This window comes from Talpa occidentalis, unplaced genomic scaffold, assembly GCF_014898055.3.
Source record: "Talpa occidentalis isolate TD23 unplaced genomic scaffold, MPIMG_talOcc4v2.1 talOcc4.11, whole genome shotgun sequence".
In the NCBI taxonomy this organism is placed as follows: Eukaryota; Metazoa; Chordata; class Mammalia; order Eulipotyphla; family Talpidae; genus Talpa; species Talpa occidentalis.
The window spans coordinates 38959305-38978453 of NW_023601104.1; the positions used below are offsets into that span (position 1 = coordinate 38959305).

The 19149-nt window shown below is 40.3% G+C and overlaps 2 protein-coding genes and 3 non-coding genes across 24 annotated transcripts in view; all 5 read right to left on the reverse strand.

Moving 5' to 3' along the window:
* Nucleotides 1-3947: 3947 nt before the first annotated feature.
* On the reverse strand, nucleotides 3948-4975 carry LOC119238207 (olfactory receptor 6S1). The gene has a single exon (XM_037501916.2). It carries the CDS (start codon nucleotides 4943-4945, stop codon nucleotides 3950-3952), a length of 996 nt encoding a protein of 331 aa, XP_037357813.1. The 5' UTR covers nucleotides 4946-4975; the 3' UTR covers nucleotides 3948-3949.
* Nucleotides 4976-7010: 2035 nt separating this feature from the next.
* Nucleotides 7011-19149, reverse strand: part of LOC119238857 (uncharacterized) — a 42719-nt gene continuing 30580 nt past the window's right edge. For 12 of the 20 annotated variants that reach the window (XR_008549480.1, XR_008549479.1, XR_008549489.1 and 9 more), the window contains 6 exons: nucleotides 18346-18533; nucleotides 13705-13799; nucleotides 11940-12035; nucleotides 9626-9695; nucleotides 8683-8975; nucleotides 7011-7960 (listed from right to left, as the gene is read on the reverse strand). Coding sequence is in view for 1 of the 20 variants with exons in the window: in XM_054688904.1 (XP_054544879.1) it covers nucleotides 14083-14086; nucleotides 18434-18533 (104 nt within the window). In the remaining 19 variants the exon portion in view is untranslated. Of the gene's footprint in view, nucleotides 7961-8236; nucleotides 8300-8682; nucleotides 8976-9625; nucleotides 9696-11939; nucleotides 12036-13704; nucleotides 13800-14057; nucleotides 14087-18345; nucleotides 18534-19149 lie in introns of those variants that run through there. The other 8 variants (XR_008549476.1, XR_008549487.1, XR_008549474.1 and 5 more) reach the window with 7 other exon arrangements.
* On the reverse strand, nucleotides 15221-15310 carry TRNAY-GUA (transfer RNA tyrosine (anticodon GUA)). Its single transcript is given in 2 exon segments — nucleotides 15221-15256; nucleotides 15274-15310. It is a non-coding gene; the product is annotated as a tRNA-Tyr (tRNA).
* Nucleotides 16366-16455, reverse strand: TRNAY-GUA (transfer RNA tyrosine (anticodon GUA)). The gene is given in 2 exon segments: nucleotides 16366-16401; nucleotides 16419-16455. It is a non-coding gene; the product is annotated as a tRNA-Tyr (tRNA).
* Nucleotides 17710-17799, reverse strand: TRNAY-GUA (transfer RNA tyrosine (anticodon GUA)). Its single transcript is given in 2 exon segments — nucleotides 17710-17745; nucleotides 17763-17799. It is a non-coding gene; the product is annotated as a tRNA-Tyr (tRNA).

Below are 19149 nucleotides of genomic sequence, written 5' to 3' on the forward strand. Positions count from 1 at the left end.
TACATAGGAATAGAATGGCAACTCTTTGTTTAAACTTTTGAGGAACTGCCAGATTGTTTTCTAAAGTGGTTGCACCATTTTACATTTCCATTAGTAGTGCATGAGGGTTCCAATTTCTTTACATCTCCACCAGTGCTTGTTATTATCTATCTTTTCCACTGTAGCCAACCCAGTGGGTATGAAATGGCTCCTCATTGTGGCTTGATTTGATTTTCTAGATGACTAGAGCTAGTCTAGATGACTAGCTCAAATGATTTTGAGCTGCAAGTGCTTATTGATCATTTATTTAATTCCTTCAGAGAAATGTATATTCAGAGCCAGTGCCCAGTTTTCAATTCAGTTACTTCCTTTGTATTATTAAGACATAGGTGTTCCTACATATTCTAGATACAAGTCCTTTACAAGTTATGTTTTGTAAATATTTTCTGCCACCCCATGGGACATCTTTTTCACTCTTTTTTTTTTTGAACTTTGAATATTTCAGTATCAATTTATTTTTTTCGCCATTCTTTTTTTTTCTTTTTTCTTTTTTTCTTTTAACATTTATTATTTTTTACATTTTTTTTAGACAATATTTGCTTCCCCCACCCAATCTTTTTCACTCTTAATATTATCCTTTGTAGCACAAACATTTTTTAAAAGATTTATTTATTTATACAAGAACCGGGTACAGGCCAGATGGAAGCACAAATGTTTTTAATTTTGATGACTTCCTTGTATGTATTTTTATATTTGGGATTATGAATCTATGTCAAGAGACTTTATTGTCAATAAAGAGTATTGTTCAATAGAGAGTATTGTTCTATTTGTGTTCAGGGTGAGAGCCTCCTGAGAGGTTTTGTATTCATTCTTCCTATGGGAATTATCAACTGGAAACAATGTTTATATTAATACTTGGCTCAGGATTTCCCAGATGACACAAGTTTTGGGTGTGAAGACAAAACTTCAATCAAGAATTCTCAAAGATACCTTTGTTTTTGAGACAGAAAAACTTGATTATCTTCCTTTCCAGAAAAGAAATGTTTTTCTAATCTATTCTTTCACTGATGATAACCCTCTAAAGGCTCATTAACTGTAAATGGGAGTTTCTGTTTCAACTGGAGTGGGCCTCAGGTGGAAGTGACTACTAGCACTCAAGCTTCTGGTTACCTGAGTTTACTAAGATAGCTCACGGCAATGGCCACCATTTATTTATCACTCTACCATTCATTCAACAAATATTTCTTGGGCCCCTTCCATGTAACAGGGTGTATCTTAGTGTTTGAAAAATATTCTTATTTTCAGTTTCCTCTTACTACCATCTTTGGAAATAATCTTTATTTTCTTCACAAATTAGCTTAATTTTTAATGATTTTATTGAAAGGGATACACCTGCAAAGCAAAACAAACAAGAGAAAATAGAAATGTAGAGAGAAACTCTAGCAAGTGCATTCAAAAGAAGGAAGTCAAAGAACAAGATATTTCCATTAAGAGGTTAAGATCAGTTGTATCGAATGCTGCTGAGATTAAGATGAAGAATAAAAGGTTCCTTATGAATATGAATTTGTAAAAGAAGATGGGAAAAATGAACAAATTGTTCTCTGCTGCAATAGATATTTCTATTAACACTCAAGTACCTATTATTTTTTGCTCTTTCGCCTTATAGTAAAACATCATCTTGTTAGACTCACTTTTAAATTTTACAATGTGTTGTTACATTTTGACCTGCAGTCTCCAAAAATCTGAGTTCCTTTCTTGATGGCAAAGACCGTGTATTTGTGCCTCTGCAAACCAACTTACTTCCCTGATTATAGGATTCAATACATTTTACTGAATTAAATTAAGTGAAAACTAATTTACCACAAAATTTTTGAAAATAGATGATTTTACATGCTTTATTACCAAAATACGGGGGTGATTCCCTCCAGAAATGCTATAAACTCTTACATGGAACCCATTTTTTGCCCAGTGTCTGGGATTAACTTCAGGTTTTTATACTACATGAAATTAGGTAGTTTTTAATGCAATAGCTCATTCACTTTCTGGGCAACACTTCTACGTCTCTCCAGAAGTGTTCATCCTCCCCTCCCCACCCACGTTATCATTCCTTCCATCCCTTTAATTTGCATTCAGAAATCTTCCAGAATCAAAATACATAGTGTGTGTCTGTGTGTATTACTAGTAGAACTAGATGAGACCATCACTATTTTCCAGTGGCCACTGAAGCTTTATGACCATGCTCGGTTTGTAGCTCTGTGTAGCTCTAAATTAATGTGTTATCCATAACTTGATATTTCAGCTTTCTAACATTTGTCTCTATGCATACAAATACAGTCCAACATGGAATTCATTCTTGCTTAATGAATGATATAACCTCTGAAAATTGCTCTCATCAAAGAATTCTGGAAAGGGTAACTCAATTTTCATATGAACTTCCCCCCTTACCTTCATCCCTTTGAATTATTATATGTCTCTTAGTCTTCCCATCTAAAATCAAAGCTGCTTGAGGTTACGAATTATTTCTTCTTCATCTTAGCATCTGTTAGTATATCACAGTATCCAACCAAAAACATGCTTTTGTAGAAGGAAAGAAAGAGAGAGAGAGAGAGAGAGAGAGAGAGAGAGAGAAGGAAGGAGGGAGGGAGGGAAGAAAGAAGGAAGGAAGAAGGAAGGAAGGAAGGAAGGAAGGAAGAAGAAGGAAGGAAGAAGGAGGAAGGAAGGAAGGAAGGAAGGAAGGAAGGAAAGAAGGAAAGAGAAAGAAAGAAAGAAAGAAAGAAAGAAAGAAAGAAAGAAAAAGAAAGAAAAGAAAGAAGAAAGAAAGAAAAGAAAGAAAGAAAGAAAGAAAGAAAGAAAGAAAGAAAAAAGAAAGAAAGAAAGAAAGAAAGAAAGAAAAGAGAAAGAAAGAAAGAAAGAAAGAAAGAAAGAAAGAAAGAAAGAAAGAAAGAAAGAAAGAAAGAAAGAAAGAAAGAAAGAAAGAAAGAGAAATATTGGTCCAGGACTTTCAGGGGCACAACAGATATGCACCCTGTTCTCTATGAGACACCCAACAAGACAGATGATACCTACCAGAGCCTGGTTCTTGGCAAGTACAAGAGTTGTCATCCTTAATTCTTTGATATTAAAGTTCTCTATCCCAGTCACAATTTTACAAAAAACAAAAGAAGATTGACAACAACAGATATAAAAATGTAAAGAGTAGATAAATGAAAGAAACACAATCTAGTGACAAAAGGAGTGAAGATATCTTTCATTTATTTGTAATAAAGTGTGAAGACATTAGAAAGATACATTAAATATTATTATTCATGAAATTTCTTCATATGTTTTTCCAAAGGTATGTGGGATTGCCATGGAAACATGAATAAATCCCTTTTTATATTTACTTCACTGATTTTCCACCTGAGAGTAAATGTAATTTTGAGGAAACATGTCAAAAACATCCAGATAGTTTATTTTATTTTTATGATTATAAGGAAATGCTCCCTAAAATTCTTGATTTTCATAAACAATTGGAAGACTCTTCTTTGAGAATTTTAATCAGTTTAACTTTTGGTGACAGTCATCCATAGATTCCTTTAAGAATTGAATAAAAGCTATTAATCATCTTCCCAGACAAAAGCAAATAGCCTCAAACACATAACTCTTATATACTGAATGGATTTATAACTTTTCTGAACCCCATCTTTAGACTTCTTGGTGACCAGTGACCCTTAAGTTAAGCTCTCACAGGCTGGAAGTTCATATAATGTAATGGTGGTATTGACTATGATATATATCAATAATAATGTGGATTTATGTATGAGATAGAATCAAGGAATGTTGCCTAAAAGAGAAGGATAGATTTGATGATTTTGGACTTCTTTTGTGGTTTCAGAATTTAGTCATTTGGTGATGTACATGATGATAACAGGAAAGAGAGTGACAATGGAGAAGACTTGGACTTAAGACTAGTTATTACATCCCATCACTTTCATTCCACTGTTTTCTTATTGAAACTCTTAGCAAGTAAAAGATCCCCCAAAATTCTTGTTACCACTTTCCTACATAAGTCCTTCAAGACTTCCTTAACTCGTTCGTTACGCAAGGCATAGATGAATGGATTTAGCAGTGGTGTCACAAATGTCGTTACCACTGTCACTGCCCAGTTAGTATCCACAGAGCCACTCTGTGATGGCCGCACATAAAGAAAAATGGCACTTCCATAGAAGAGGGTCACCACCATTAAGTGGGAGGTGCAGGTAGAAAAAGCCTTCTGACGGCCTGAAGCAGAGGGCATGCGCAGCACAGCCAGCACTATGTGGCCATAGGACACAGCAGTAATCATCAGGGAAGATACAATGACAAGTGAGGCCAGAACAAAGTCAGTTTCCTCCAGCTTCTTGGTGTTGGTGCATGCCAGGCGGAGCAATGGGCCACTGTCACAGAAGAAGTGCTGCACCACAGCGTCCTGCTCACAGAAGGGAAGCAAGGCCACAGCCACTGTGGGGCCAACCACAGGGAGGAGCCCCCCCATCCAGCAGGCCAAGGCCATCCGAAAGCACACAGCCCCATTCATGAGCAAAGGGTAGTGCAGTGGGTGACAGATGGCCAGGTAGCGATCCACAGACATGACAGCCAATAGCAGGAACTCAGAGGCCCCAAGAAAGAAGTAGAAATAGAACTGGGTAATACAAGCAGCAAAGGAAATTGTGTGTTTCCTTGAGAGAAAGTTGCTCAGCATTTTGGGAATGATGACGGAAGTGAGCAGGACCTCTAGGCAGGACAGGTTACCCAGAAAAAAGTACCTGGGCGTCTGCAGGCGAGCGTCAGCTCCTATGACCCCAACAATCAACACATTGCCTGTTAGGGTCAGCAGATACACAAGAAGGAAGACAGAAAACAGTTCTGCCTTTGTGCTGTTGAGGTTCGGGAAACCTGCCAGGATGAACTCAGTCACACCACTGCTCTGGTTCCCATCAGGAGCCATTACCTTTCCCACCTGCACAACGACATGAACATGAGCCTGGGGAGGACAGGTCTTCTCCAGAGCAGCCCTGACTTACGTGATATGGCACATATATCCCCACTTTCTCCAATCACAGATCCTGTGAAGAACCTGGGGCTCTTGTTTACTCAAGTTTAGAGGCAGAGAAGGTTTTCCATAAAGGGTGGCTAAAACTTAGGTATGAAAGTGCCAGGAACTTCCATCTTCACATCTGTTCTCATGATGACAATAATGATATCAGTGAATATCTGAGTTGGATAAAAATATCAGAAAACTGATTTTGTAAAGAATATGATGCCCATTCAACCAGGATCAGAATTTGAGTCAAACTGCCTAGTTTTGAATTCCAGTATGTCCATTTGCTAGTCCACTGACCTTGGGAAAGTGACTCAACTTCTCTGTGCTCTGCAGTTGTAAAACTCTAAAGGAGCTGTAAAACTCTAAAGGAGTATTTCAAAAGTGAAATACTAGAGCAAAGGATTTAAAAAGAGAGTTTTTGAGGGTTTAATTGACAAATGATGTGGTAGATAAGCCTTGGACTGCAAGTTTGGGCACCACAGACTGTAGGTTTTCTTGTCACTTCCCTTGGAATCTAGCTCCCATCTATCCTTCAACTTGGCTGTAGAATGAGTCACAGGAATTTAGGCAACTCGTCCATTTATATATGAAATTACTCTTTAGGACCGGGAATTTCTCTAGCAACCTGAGGGTCTAACTAAATTCAGCTTATCATAAATTGCCTGCCTATCTAAAGCAAGTTACATCATATTTAAAAGTGAAAATAAGGAAAAACCACATTGATTCAATGCCAATCGGGTATCACAGCTATATCTTTTGTGGCAATGTCAAGCTAAGGATTGACATATTCTGAGGATATTAAGATTAGTTTCCTAAGTTTCTTTTAGCCCATAATACCAACCCAAGACCTTTTCACAAACTTGGACTCAATTTAATGACTTGCCAGAGACAAAATCATGAATTACTGGTGATCACTAAGGAAATCAGAATTGGGGGCCTCCCTGGTGGTGCAAGGGGTTCAGACACAGCACTATGAAGCTACCCACAGCCACTGCAGCACCAGTTTGATCTTTAGCCAGGGAGGTGACCCACATTGCGCAGCAGACCTCTCCTGTCTCGCCCACTGCTCCCCTCAGCAGTGTATTTCAGCCAATCTGCCTGTTCTGTTCCCCACTGTCTCTGGTGAATGCTCTCACGCCCCACAATTCTGACCTATACCCAGCCCTTATATGCATAAATAAATAAATCTTTAAAAAATATGAAGAAATCAGAATTGAAGTCCTTATCATTTTAGGCTTTCCAGTTCTGAAAACCACCATCAATTATAAGAATCAAATTGATGCTATTCTGAAACTTAGTTTAAAAAAAATGCCTCAGCTATTAGGAGGACAGTGATCCCCTTTAGTTGTGGAAAGCACGAGACTGACCTTAAGGCCTCGATTCTCTATCAGTCTATTGTTCTCTAGCACACCCATGCAGTCTTTGTCCCCAGCATACATTAGTTTCTTTATTTATAGTTTTTTTTTTTTTACTTGTGAGTCCTATCTGAGGAGGAAAAGTTTTGTACCTTTGTGCAAAGCTTTTGCAATTTTTGGGTCTTTCTCTCTAGGGATTCTGCTCAGAACCTCACTCCTCTGGCTTCTGTAGAAATTGCCTCATTGTCAATAAACTCATCCAACTTTTGCTCTATGTTGATTTTGTATCAGTTACTATATTGGGTGACTCAGATTAGAGGAGACCTTGTCACTATTCTCATGGAGCCTACTGCCTAATGAGAATGACGGAAAGCTTGACATGTCTCACAGGGAGAATGTCACAGGTAAGCATAGGGTCCAAATGGAGACATGGAAGGGAACCAAGCTGAGACTCAGAGACTAAAGTATTAGAGAAAGGTGATACCTAAAATAAATACTGAAAAATAAGTATGTATCTGAAAGGAGAGAAGATTTTTAATGGAAAAGAACAACACACTAACAGAGTACATTTGAGCTGAAACACACACCACACAGGGTGGAGTGGAGTGAGATAGGACTGCTCATCCCTAAGGGGGTTCTTTCTGGCTCTTTATTGCTCTCTGTGGAAATACTTCCATTGCACTGAACCTAACTACATGTTGAGTGAAAGGAAGATGAGTCCCAGCCTTAAAATACAGAAGGAATTTTTCTTACGTACCCCTAAATGTCCTTGATGTTTCCACGAAGATGAGGGTCACCTTGTGAGAATCCTTTCCCTTTCTATGATTCAATGTTTTGCTCCATTCTGGAGTCTTTCCTATACCCTGTACTGGAAGGCTGACAGTAGCTTGGCATCCTTGGAGTTCCTGAGGATGTGAAAAGCACCTGGGAAAATAGGGAGCCATTGGATACTCTGCTCCTTTTCTTGTGCCTTCCTCTTGGGTATAGTTCTTCAGATGTTGGTCTTCTGCCTTGTAAACAAAGGGGCTTCCTGATCTTAAGGAGGCTGCATCAGGCTGCCCCTTCTTATGGCCATGGGCAAATTAGCCACAAGGAACACCCTCCCCTCCCTGTAGAAAGAGTGTCTTCTGGGATGTGATCACTGTCCTAGGTTTGAACAGGCACACTTTAAGTGAGGGACAGAGATTTCACAATGCAGATCACTACAAGAATCAAGAAGTCAGGAAGGCAGGAGTTAAACCGTTCATTTGAAGAGACTTAATGGACTTACCTATAGTTTCTTTCAATCAAATGGTTGAAAAAAGGTTTACTGAAAGCCAAGTCTTCACTTTTAGCTAATTCGTTTTGTGTACAACTATTAGTTTTCCTGCTTTAGGCACCATATTCCCTGGCTTGTAGCATTAGCCTGAGTGTAGGGAAGGGAAAGCTGAAGGAGTCATTGGTTTCTAACCAATAATTTCTTGATTGAAGTATAGAATTCTTCATACATAAATTCAGTTTCCAGTGGAGATGCCCCCAAATGCAGACTGATGGGTCCAGACATCCCAACTAACAAACGTATGTGCTGGAGAAAAGAAACATAAATGATGAGGAGATAAGACAAAAAGAGAGAGAGAATATAATTCCTAAAAGACCTGAGAGAGATTGGCAATTCATTGGAAATATCCCAGACTCCATGCCTGATAAATCTGAAAAGGAAGTTGACCCTTCATTCACCAAAGGGTGATGAAAAATGTTTCTGCCTTCATCAGTCAGTGACCCCAGGTCAGACAATGGCAAAAATAATGGGGTAATGCAGTGAGAATGAAAGAAATTACCGGCTGCAGTCATCATCCAAATTTCTCCTGTGTGACACTCAGGGGAGTGTTTATTTCCCAAGTAACTTAGGCATTGTGTCTTCTCCCTGAGGACTTAAAATGATATTTGGGAATCTGTCCCTTGGTTTCTGGGGTAGGAAACAATAGGAGTCCCAAGGGTGTGACAAGGTAGGGGAAGGTTCATTTCTGGATCATTTCTACATCATCTGCTTCTCTTAGTCTTACACTGTATTCTCTAGAAAGAGCTTGTGTGGAACCACACCTCCAAAACATTATTTAGAATTCTTGATCATTGTTCACACTTATCCATTTGTGTCCACTCTATGCCCCTGACTAAAGTCTTGACTGACTCCTATTTATGCTCTAAATCTGAGGTTATTCTGGCATAAGGAGAAGCTTCCCCTGCCCATTCTCTTTCACTCCACCCCCCAACCGCTCTCCAACCTAAACCGCGGCAGGTTCTGCTGACCTCATTATTGAGACTTAATCCATTGCCTTGGAACTCTGCTTCTCATTTGTGTTCCTTCCTAGACTCTGAACTCCCAGAGTACGAACTGCATTTTCATCTCTGTATTTCCAGCACCAAGCACAGTGCCTGGTACACATTAGGCACTTGATTGATGATATATGAACTAAACTCTGAATCCCAGACGTGAAGAGTAGATCTTCTTGTGAGATGACCATCAGTTAAGTCTTGAACTGAGAGGTCAAGGGTCCTTCTGGGACTCAGTTTCATTGACATTCATCCTTTTGGACATACTCCTTTTAAGAGAAAAGAAAATACCTGAATGGAAATATGGCTGAAGCATGAGACGTGTTATCACTTCCCAGTCCTGGGAGCAGAGACTGGTAGAATTGTCTGAGCTAAGGCGAACAAAACTAAACTAGAAACTAAAGCTCTTATTTGTTGAGCTACGAGAGGGAAAGGTCTAAGCAGAAGGAGACCTGTGAAGTCTGACAGCTAGTAAAGCACACTTAAGCCAGTCAAGCCTTAAATTTTTAATTAAGAATTAGTTTTAATTAGTGAAGTTAATCCTTCTAAGGATTAAGCAGAAAGATAAAATAAAAATCAGGTAATCAAAAAAATTACATAGCTTAAAATACTTTCAAATTAACTTGATCATAGGAATATCCTAACTTTGCAAAAAATAGAGCATTTTAGAAGAAAAAGTTTTCTTTATTTTTAAACCATATAACTTATACAACTCAAAAAAGAAAATACATACATATATATAACAATGTATAGATTAAAAAGTTCTAGCTCTCTTACTCCCCATTCACCCTATACCTCTTCCCTAAGTAACCATTTTCACTATTTTATTGTGCATCCTTCTAGTTTGTATGTGCATGTGTGTGTGTTTGTGTGTGTGTGTGTGAGTGTAAGGAAAATGTCAAAAGGTTTAGTTATTTACCTGTGACTTTCTTACACAGACTTGAATCTTGTTTTTTTGCTTTTAAGATACCCTGGAAAACATTCCCTGCCTGCAAATAGAGAACAGAAGGAAAATATTTAAATTAAATGCTTATATCAACAATTAATTTATGACAAAGGAGCCATGACCGTGCAACGAAGAAAGGAAAATCTTTTCAACAAATAGTGTTGGGAAAACTGTGTAGCCACATGTAAAAAAATGAAACTGAATCATTCTGTAACTCCATACAGAGAAGTAAATTCAAAATGGATCACAGACTTGGATATAAAACCCCAAAACATAAAATATATAGAAGAAAGCATATGTGACAAATTCTATGACACAAATGTTAAAGAAGTTTTGGGGGTCTAAATACCTGCAGAAGGGAAGCAAAAGCAAAAACAAATTAAAACTACTTCAAATTAAAAAGTGTTGCACAGTGAAAGAAAATATTAGCAGATAAAAACAGCCTACTAATTGAAGAAGATATTTACATATCACACAACTAACAAGAAGTTAATAGCCAACGTATAAAAAGAACTCATCTAACTTAACAACAAAAAGTCAAACAATCCAGTTTTTGAAAGGGCAGAATATCTAAATAGACACTTTTTCAAAGAGGTTACGGAAAGGGTCAACAGACACATGAAAATATGCTCATCATCATTTCTAATAAGAGAAATGCAAATCAAACCTCAATGAGATATCTTCTCACATCTGAGAATGAAAACCAATAACAACAAGTGTTGGAAAGGATGTAGAAAATGAGGAAACCTATACTACTGATGGGACCATAAACTGTTATAGCTATTTTAGAAAGAAGCCTGGACCTTTCTTTAAAAAATTAAAAGTAGAAATAACATGTATTCCAGAAGTTCTACTTCTTGGTATTTATCCCAAGAACAGGAACAATCAACTTGAAAAATTATATGCTCTACAATGTTTATTGCGGCATTATTTACAATAGCTAAGATATGGATGCAAAGTAAATGTCCACTGACAGATCATTAGATAAAGAAATAATATCTATATCTATATATAGATATATAGATATAGATATACACAAAGAAACAGTATTCAGTTATAGGGAAAGATGAAATTCTTCCATTTGCAACAAAATGGAACTATACACAGGGAACTATACAAAGTGAAGTTAGCTAGAAAAATAAAGACAAATATTGGATGATTTCACATTCATGGATAATATAAGATAACAAAGCAGATGACCTAGCAAAGCAAAAAACTAAATAAACAAAACACCAGTGGACAATGATAACCAAACTGAGGTTACCAGACATGAAGAGAATATCTGTGGAAGTGGGGAGGAGATTGGATGAAGGGGATATAAGAGATGGTAGTAGGTATTCTGTGTTTTTTGTTGTTGTTTTGTTTGTTTTTGGTTTTTTATTTTTTCTTAAAAAAACAGAAAAAAAGCCTGAGACATAACAGGCAGATAATAAATATTTTTTCAGTCAGGAAAAATAAAATAAGGAGAGTATATTACCTTGACAAATCTGTTTAATGAATGAGTTGAAACACTCTTGAATTATATTTCTGCTTTAATCATTTTTATTATCTTTGTCTTCAGCTTTTCCTATCAATAAAAATCCTATTGTTATAGAAATTGTTTCAAAAAATTTAATTATCACTTTGTGAGTAAAAATAAGTTATAAGGCCTCCCTGGTGGTGCAGGGGGTTAAGCAAAACACTTTGAAGCAATCCACAGTCTCTGCGGCATGAATTCGATCCCTGGCCAGCCAGGGAGCAATCCACATGGTGCAGGAGACCTCTCCTGTCTCGCCCGCTGCTCCCCTCAGTAGTGTATTTCAGTAGATCTGCTTTTCTGTTCCCCACTCTGTCTCTGGTGAATCCTCTCACCCCCCGTATCTCTGGCCTGTACCACATGTCTTGTATGTATAAATAAATAAATGTTTTAAAAAATAAGTTATAACAAAATGGTACGATATCTGGTATTTGTTTCAAAACAAAGCAAGTGGAGGTTTAGATAACATTATCCTGACCACGAATTGGTAATTCATGGAACTATGCCTTGGTTATACCGTGGTTCATCACAATGTTATCTCTACTTTCAGTATTTTGGAAATTTTTCATAATAAAGAAGCTTCAGAAATATGTAGAAACAATCAGTTATCTATTTAAAGACTACATTTTTAGAAATACAAGATTTCTTCAGTTAAAAATTAATGAATGTCAGATGGCAATTCCAATTCCTCAAAATTAAACACCAGCCACAAGGGAATGTAAATACCAGGTGGGCTTCTCAGACCAGGAAATATAAACTATTATAAATTACCAATTCCAAGAGGAATTCAACCCTCTCAGCAACAATCTTCTTCTGATCCAAAAGCAATGGAGGAAATAAAGAAACATAGGCATACACACAGAATCACTGTTGAGAAAGGGGAGAGGTTGGATTAAAATAATACAATTAGTATGGAAGTCTATCTTTTCCATTATGACACATTCCTTAAAATGAGATAAAACTTGCTTTTTAAATCTTTCTTTTCTCGTCTTTTCTTTTCACTTTTTGAAAATGACATAACAACATAGGGAAACAAGACAAGGTGCCATTACCTAATCTGTGTATAGAAGGAAATTCCAAAAGAAAAAAAACAGCAGATAAAAGAATAGAGAAAAACAGTGCAAATCTAAAATACAAAAAAAAAGAGAGAGATACTTACTCCACAGTCTTTTAAGCATATATTTTAACTGACACCCAAATATGATCTGAACTGACTATAACCACAGTGTGGAAGGGAAGAGCAAAATAAAATAAGAGATTTTAAAGAAAACCTGTAACTTAATAAAAATCAAAGTTATAAAACAATGTTACTCAATAAAAATTATTTCAAATAATTATTTCAAACCAAATAAGAGAAATGATTTTTAAAATTTTCAAATTTGTGTTAATAATATAATTTAAATGTTCATAAATCAAGAACAGTGGTTATGAGAAAATAGCTTCTAAGATCCAAAGGTTTCTTTAGTTTCTAATGATAGTATCAAAACTAACAGTGTATACATACTAGTTATAGATGTATTAACTAAAGACAATCTTCTAGAACATAGAACTAAGAGATGACAATATATGACAGAAATATTAAGTGGCATAAAGGTATGAAATAGAATAGAGGGAAACAAAAGAGAAATAGAATTTTTAAAAGAATACAAACTGTTCAACAAACCTGGGGACGTCTGGATCTCCATATACATAAAATGGTCTTTCATCTACATCTTAGATCATATATAAAACTTAAGTCAAAATGGATTATACACTTAAATTGATAAATTGAACCTTGTCAAAATTAGAAGTTTTCTTTCTCAAAAGAAAGCACTGATAAGACAATGAATAGATACACCATAGACTGGGAAGAATATACTATAATTACATATCTAATAATGGATTTGTCTTTAGAGTATATTAGGAGCTCTTAAAACATATTACTAAGAAAACCAACAACTAATTTTTTAAATGAACAAAAGATTTGAAAAGTTCTACAGTAGTTGGAGACTTCAGTAACCCATTCTTGATAATGGATAGAAAAGAGGAGGGAGAGGGATCAGAGGGAGGGAGGGAGTAACACAGGGGGCTGTGGTGATGGTACACGGGTGCATTGGGGAAGGAAATTCTATGGGGACTACACCTGAGGAGGGGGGGAAGCAAATATTGTTTAAAAATGAAAAATGATATAAAAAATAAATAAAAAAACAAACAAACAAAAAAGAAAAAACTAGATAGAGATAAATAAGGAACTAGAAGACTTCAACACTGCAACCAACTGGACCTAAAAGACACATATAGAGCATTCCAGTTTAATTTTTTTTTTTACACAGGTTCTACCAACCCACCTGAGCCAAAACCCCATCTGCCTCCCTCTCCCATCTCTTCCCTCTCTCCTGTTCCCTCTGGTAATCATTCATATTCTTTCACTGAGTTCAAGATTTATTACTACTGTATTTCGCCTGTGTGTGTTTTTGGTTATTTACATTCCATAGATGAGTGAAAGCATCAAATAGATGTCTTTCACTTTTTAAGTTAATTCACATAACATAATTACCTCAAAGTCCATCCATTTTCCCCAAATGCCACTATTTCATCTTTCTTCATAGCTGTGTAGTATTCTATTGAGTTGATATTCCACCATTGGTAAGCCTAGGAAACATTACATATTTTGACTGATTCAAAGAGTTTATGTGGAGGTAAGAGTGGGGAGACTGGAATTGATTATGCTGGTTATTTCAAAGATGACCTTTTTGGGCTTCTAATATTTTCAGGAAAATATTAAGATGAGAAGAAGAAAAAACTGACCTGTAAAAAGAGCAGTACTTCCTATCTACTGGGACAGTGTTGCAGTTGAAGGTGGACTTCATCTTCATAGAGACATAAGACATAGAGACAGGAACCCATCTGCCAGTTTTGTGACGCCTGCCTGCCCTTATCTGACATATAGTGAGACAATGAGACTGTAACAATGGGAAAAGCACATGGGAAAACAAGGAGAAACACCTCCTAAAAAAACTACTTGTTTTTTAATCTTTCCTTCCAGGTGTGGTTTCTCAGACCCTGTTCTTCTGCCTTGTAAAAAAAATTAATAAAAGGGGGTGGGGTGCGCTTCAATCCTGAGGAGGATGAGTCACCATGTTATTTCTTGTGGTTACCAGCTTCTAGGGCCTCACCCCATTCTTCCTTTAGAGGATTTTATTTATCTGTAAAGTGTTCAATGATTTTGGCTTGGCCAGGCTCTGATATTTAAATATGGGGATTTTGCCATAAAATGTCCCAAGATATTCCAATGTGTATGCAATACTAGATCAGGCAGGCAAAATGTAGACCCAAGTGTATTACACACAGGTTCAGAGTGGTGTGGGTACAAGATGGAGTCACTGGTTTTCCTACACCAACAAAGGTCTAAGATTCCATCATCAACCCTGCTTTGCTAATTTCTAAATGTGGTGACACTAAAGGCAGGAATCTCTTCCTGGATGCAAAGATATAGAATCCTCCTGCAGATCACCAGTCTGTGCCAAAGAAACAGGGAATTCTCTTAAATTGTCTTCTCTCTTTCTCAAACCTCAAGATACATCACCAATACAGAGAATGATAGAGCAAAGAAAGTCCTTGTCCAGTGGGGTGGCTTGTGCACTTGCAGTACTCCAGGGTCTGTCCTGAGTTACTCCTCCTTTTTGCCCCCCACCTCCATCCGGGTTTGGCAAGGATCCATCCGTGGTGAGCAATGGGATGGTGGCAGTGAATGCTCAGGAGAGGGACCAATGGGCGAATAAAAGCTGAAGGGCTTCGGTTGTTAAGAGAAATGGTGGGTGAAATAGGCAGTAAGTAGCCAAACCGGACTGTTTGCATTGAAGGGTCGCGTGTCTATTAAGTGAGGAGAGAAGGTAGGGTAAATTCCCTGGATTGGGCACACACAGCATTATAGCGGGGCCTCTGCCTTTCATTGTGAGAAGTAGGAAGGTGCCAGGCCAAAACCCACTTTACCTGGAAGGGAGAGCTGGTTTATAGCTGGGTGCTAGGGGATGATGTGCTTCAAGTGGGGCAGGGTAAAAACATCGCGCACCTCCTTCGAGCCGGAATCGAACCAGCGACCTAAGGATGCCTACACACGTCTAGTCTACAGTCCTCCGCTCTACCAGCTGAGCTATCGAAGGGCGCATGCTAGCAAGCTGGGTGCTTACTCTTTCAGGAAATGACTCAGCTCCAGCATTCCCTGGACGGTGTTGGGCGCTCCCCTGCAAGAGAGCGGTTCTCCTGCCCCCAGTCTCACATGGGCTTCCACAGCGCCCCTTCCCGGGCGGGTGGAGCAAATCCTCCGCGCGTGGCTCATGCTATTGCTTGGAAGCGACCCTAAATCGCAGCAGCTCAATTTTCAAAGATGTGGAGCCCCTGATTCCTATGTCTTGTTCGCTTTTCCTGCTCACGCCCATTCCTACATTTGGGAGGCAAGGGGGGCGGGCCGCGTGGGTTGACTAAGGTCGTTGGTAGCAGGGAGCAGAAGAGACGGTGAGGGGAGAGGGACTTGTGTCTGCTGGAGGAAGGCTTGCGAGAGAAAGGAAAGAGAACTCACTGGAATGGACACCGGGTAGGTGGCTGCGTCCCTACCTGAGAAAGTCTTGCTTTCTGGGGACAAAGTGTCCCCATTCATTGACTCCACAATCCCAACCTTACTTGTTCTGCGGACCACCATGATCTGAATTCACTCTTCAGCGCACTGAAACTTACTGAGAAGTGATGGATAAAAGCTCCTTATATGGGCAGGGAGCTATGCCCAGGAATCCACAAAGACACCCATATTCGGCCATGGCAAATGTGAGGAGCTGGCTCTCCTGCTCTGCACAGGGACCCGAATTTCTTTGGTTTATGTTTGCCCATGTTAGGCAGGGATCTGTCCAAGGTGGGCAAGGTAGTGGCAGAACGGGCTATCAGGAGAAGGAGAGATGGAGGAAAAAAGTGGATAGTGGGTTGGATGATACGGGGTTTTGCACTAAAGGGCCTGTGAGTGAACATCGAATGCAGGAAGAAGGTGCAGGTGTGTTCCCCCACGACAGGACACAAGTAGTTTCAAAGGGTTGTCCGAAAAGACGTTCCCAATTACCCAGTGTGGAGGAGATTGCCTTGTGGGGAGGATTTGGTCAGGCAGAGGGGAGGCTGTTTTGTGTCACAGGTAGTGCACTTCAGATGGGCCCAGGTCAAAATAGCATGCACCTCCTTCGAGCCGGAATCGAACCAGCGACCTAAGGATGCCTACACATGTCTAGTCTACAGTCCTCCGCTCTACCAGCTGAGCTATCGAAGGGCGCATGCTGGCAAACTGGGTCCTTACTTTTTCATGATATGAGTCAGCCAGGACTCTGGCTCCAGGTCCAGCATTCCCTGGGGTGTGTTCAGCCATCCCCTTGCAGGGAGCAGTTCTCCTGTCTCTAGAGTCCTACATGTGCCTCCATAGTGCGTGACTCATACTTTGGTCCCAGAGATTTAGGAGGCATGCCCCAGGACAGTCCCCTGAGAGACCTCTCTGTGATGCACCCCACTATACATCAAGGCTCCAGACTTTCCTTCCCAAGGCCACATGTCTTCTTCATGCCCATAATCCCTGTCACCCAAGCTCTAACCCCGAACCCAGGCTCCATGCCCAGGATGAAGATGACTCCATCCTAGCCAGCACATTTTCCTTGGGAAATCTCTGTTTGGGTAGCTACATCTTCCTTTTCAGGCCCTGTCCAGATTGCCAAAACCCAAGCACAGAGTATGAAGACATGTGAAAGGTGAAGTTTACTGGTGCCAGCCCCTGTCCTCACACTGAGAGCAAACCTGAGCAGGCCACTGAGTCCTCATCACAACTGCCTGGGCTCACTGAGGCATGCTGCATTTCTGTCCCGCTAGTGTCAGCCTCCCTCGACGCAGGCACACAGTTATGGAAAACTTGAAGATGCCAAAGAGACAGATCTGTTCCACAAATAGGTAAAGCATGGCAGGAAAGAGGGGTTTCTGTCTCTACATGTTTACAAACTATTCTAAGACAAAGAATAGAGAGATAGACAGAGGAACTGCTATAGGGTCAGACAAAACAGAGACAGTGATCAGTCAAGAGACAAGTCTAAGATTGAGAGGGAGAGTTTTCAAGAAGATGTGACGGTTGTCTGCCACTCTTGTGATGACTGTAGGACCATGCTGTAGGACTCCAGGGCTTGTCCTTGGCAGTTAATGTTTGTCCACCTGTTAGGCAGGGATCTGTCCATGGTGGCCAAGGTAGTGGCAAAACAGGCTCTCAGGAGAGGGAGAGATGGAGAAATAAAATGGATAGTGGGTTGGATGATACAGGGTTTTGCTCTAAAGGGCCGGTGGGTAAACGTGAACTACAGGAAGAAGGTGCAGGTGTGCTCCCCTGCAAAGGACGCAAGTTGCTTCAAAGGGTTGTCCGAAAAGACTTCCCAATTGCCCAGTGTGGAGGAGATTGCCTTGTGGGGAGGATTTGGTCAAGCAGAGGGGAGGCTGTTCTGTGTCACAGGTAGTGCACTTCAGATGGGCCCAGGTCAAAATAGCACGCACCTCCTTCGAGCCGGAATCGAACCAGCGACCTAAGGATGCCTACACACGTCTAGTCTACAGTCCTCCGCTCTACCAGCTGAGCTATCGAAGGGTGCATGCTGGCAACCTGGGCCCTTACTTTTTCATGATATGAGTCAGCCAGGACTCTGGGTCTGGCTCCCTGGGGTGTGTTCAGCGATCCCCTTGCAAGAGAGCAGTTCTCTTGTCTCTAGAGTCCTACATGTGCCTCCTCAGCGCGTGACTCATGCTTTGGCTTGGAAGCCACTCTGAATCCCAGCAGCATGATTTTCAAAAAGGTGGGGCCCCTGACTCCCATGTCTTGTTTCACTTTCCTGCTCATGCCCATCTCCACATTTGGGAGGCGAGGGGGCAATTTGCGTGGGTTGACCAAGGTCGCAGGTTGCAGGGAGCAGATAAGATGGTGAAGGGAGAGAGACTTGTGTTGGGTAGGGGAAGGCTTGGGGAAGCAAGGACCAGAGAACCCACAGGAATGGACACAGGGTGGGTGGGTGTGAAACTACCTGAGAAATCCTTGTTTGCTGCGCACTAAAGTATCCCCGTTCTTTGTCTCCCACCCCCACCTTACCTGTCCTGGGACTACCATAATCTGAGCTCTCTTTGGCACTCTAAAACTTACTGAGACGTGATGGAGTTAAGTTCGTTGGATGGGCAGGGAGCTATGCCCTGATTCGACAAAGATGCCCATAGATACTGCCATGGCCAACCTGAGCAGTTGGATTTCTGCCCTGCCCACGATGCGTATTCCTTTGGTGGAGGCAGCTGCTATCTGAAGTAACTGAAGCTTCTGTGCACACTGGAGAGACCCTGGAAATATAGGGAGAGCATCAGAGAACACCAGGGACCCTGTCCTGACTGCATGACTTTTACAAAAGTTGCAGATCCCAGCTACTGTGTGGTCACCACCTCAAGAACTCTCTCCCATCCAGTGTGGCCTCCTGTGAGAGGCAGGTGAGATACTGCATCAAATGAGTGTGTTGCATCCCCCTACTGTGTGGGACACACTATGGTCATTGGAGAAGAGGGTCAGTGCCTCTGGGCCCCTTGCCACTTTCTGTGATGTCTGAGACAGGATAAGTCAGCCATTCCAGGGAGCTCATTCTATGTGCTGGTCACCAGAGTCCACCAGCCTCTCCATACCTCCAAAGCACAATAGCTGGGTTCCCAAGGGTTGGAAACCCCACATCCCACCCAGTAAGGAAGCATATCCAGAAAAGCTTATGGTTCTAGCTTTGGTGCCTGACTGCCCTCACTGCAGAGAGTGACATTCAAGACTGGGATATGTCTGTGTCTACAGAGGCATAGAATCCTCCTGAAGGTCACCTGTAGGACTTCAAGGTATGAATCTCATAGAAATGGGGGAGACTACACAGACTCTGGCTCAGTCTGTCTAATTTAGTAGGACCCTAGGAATGATAAGACT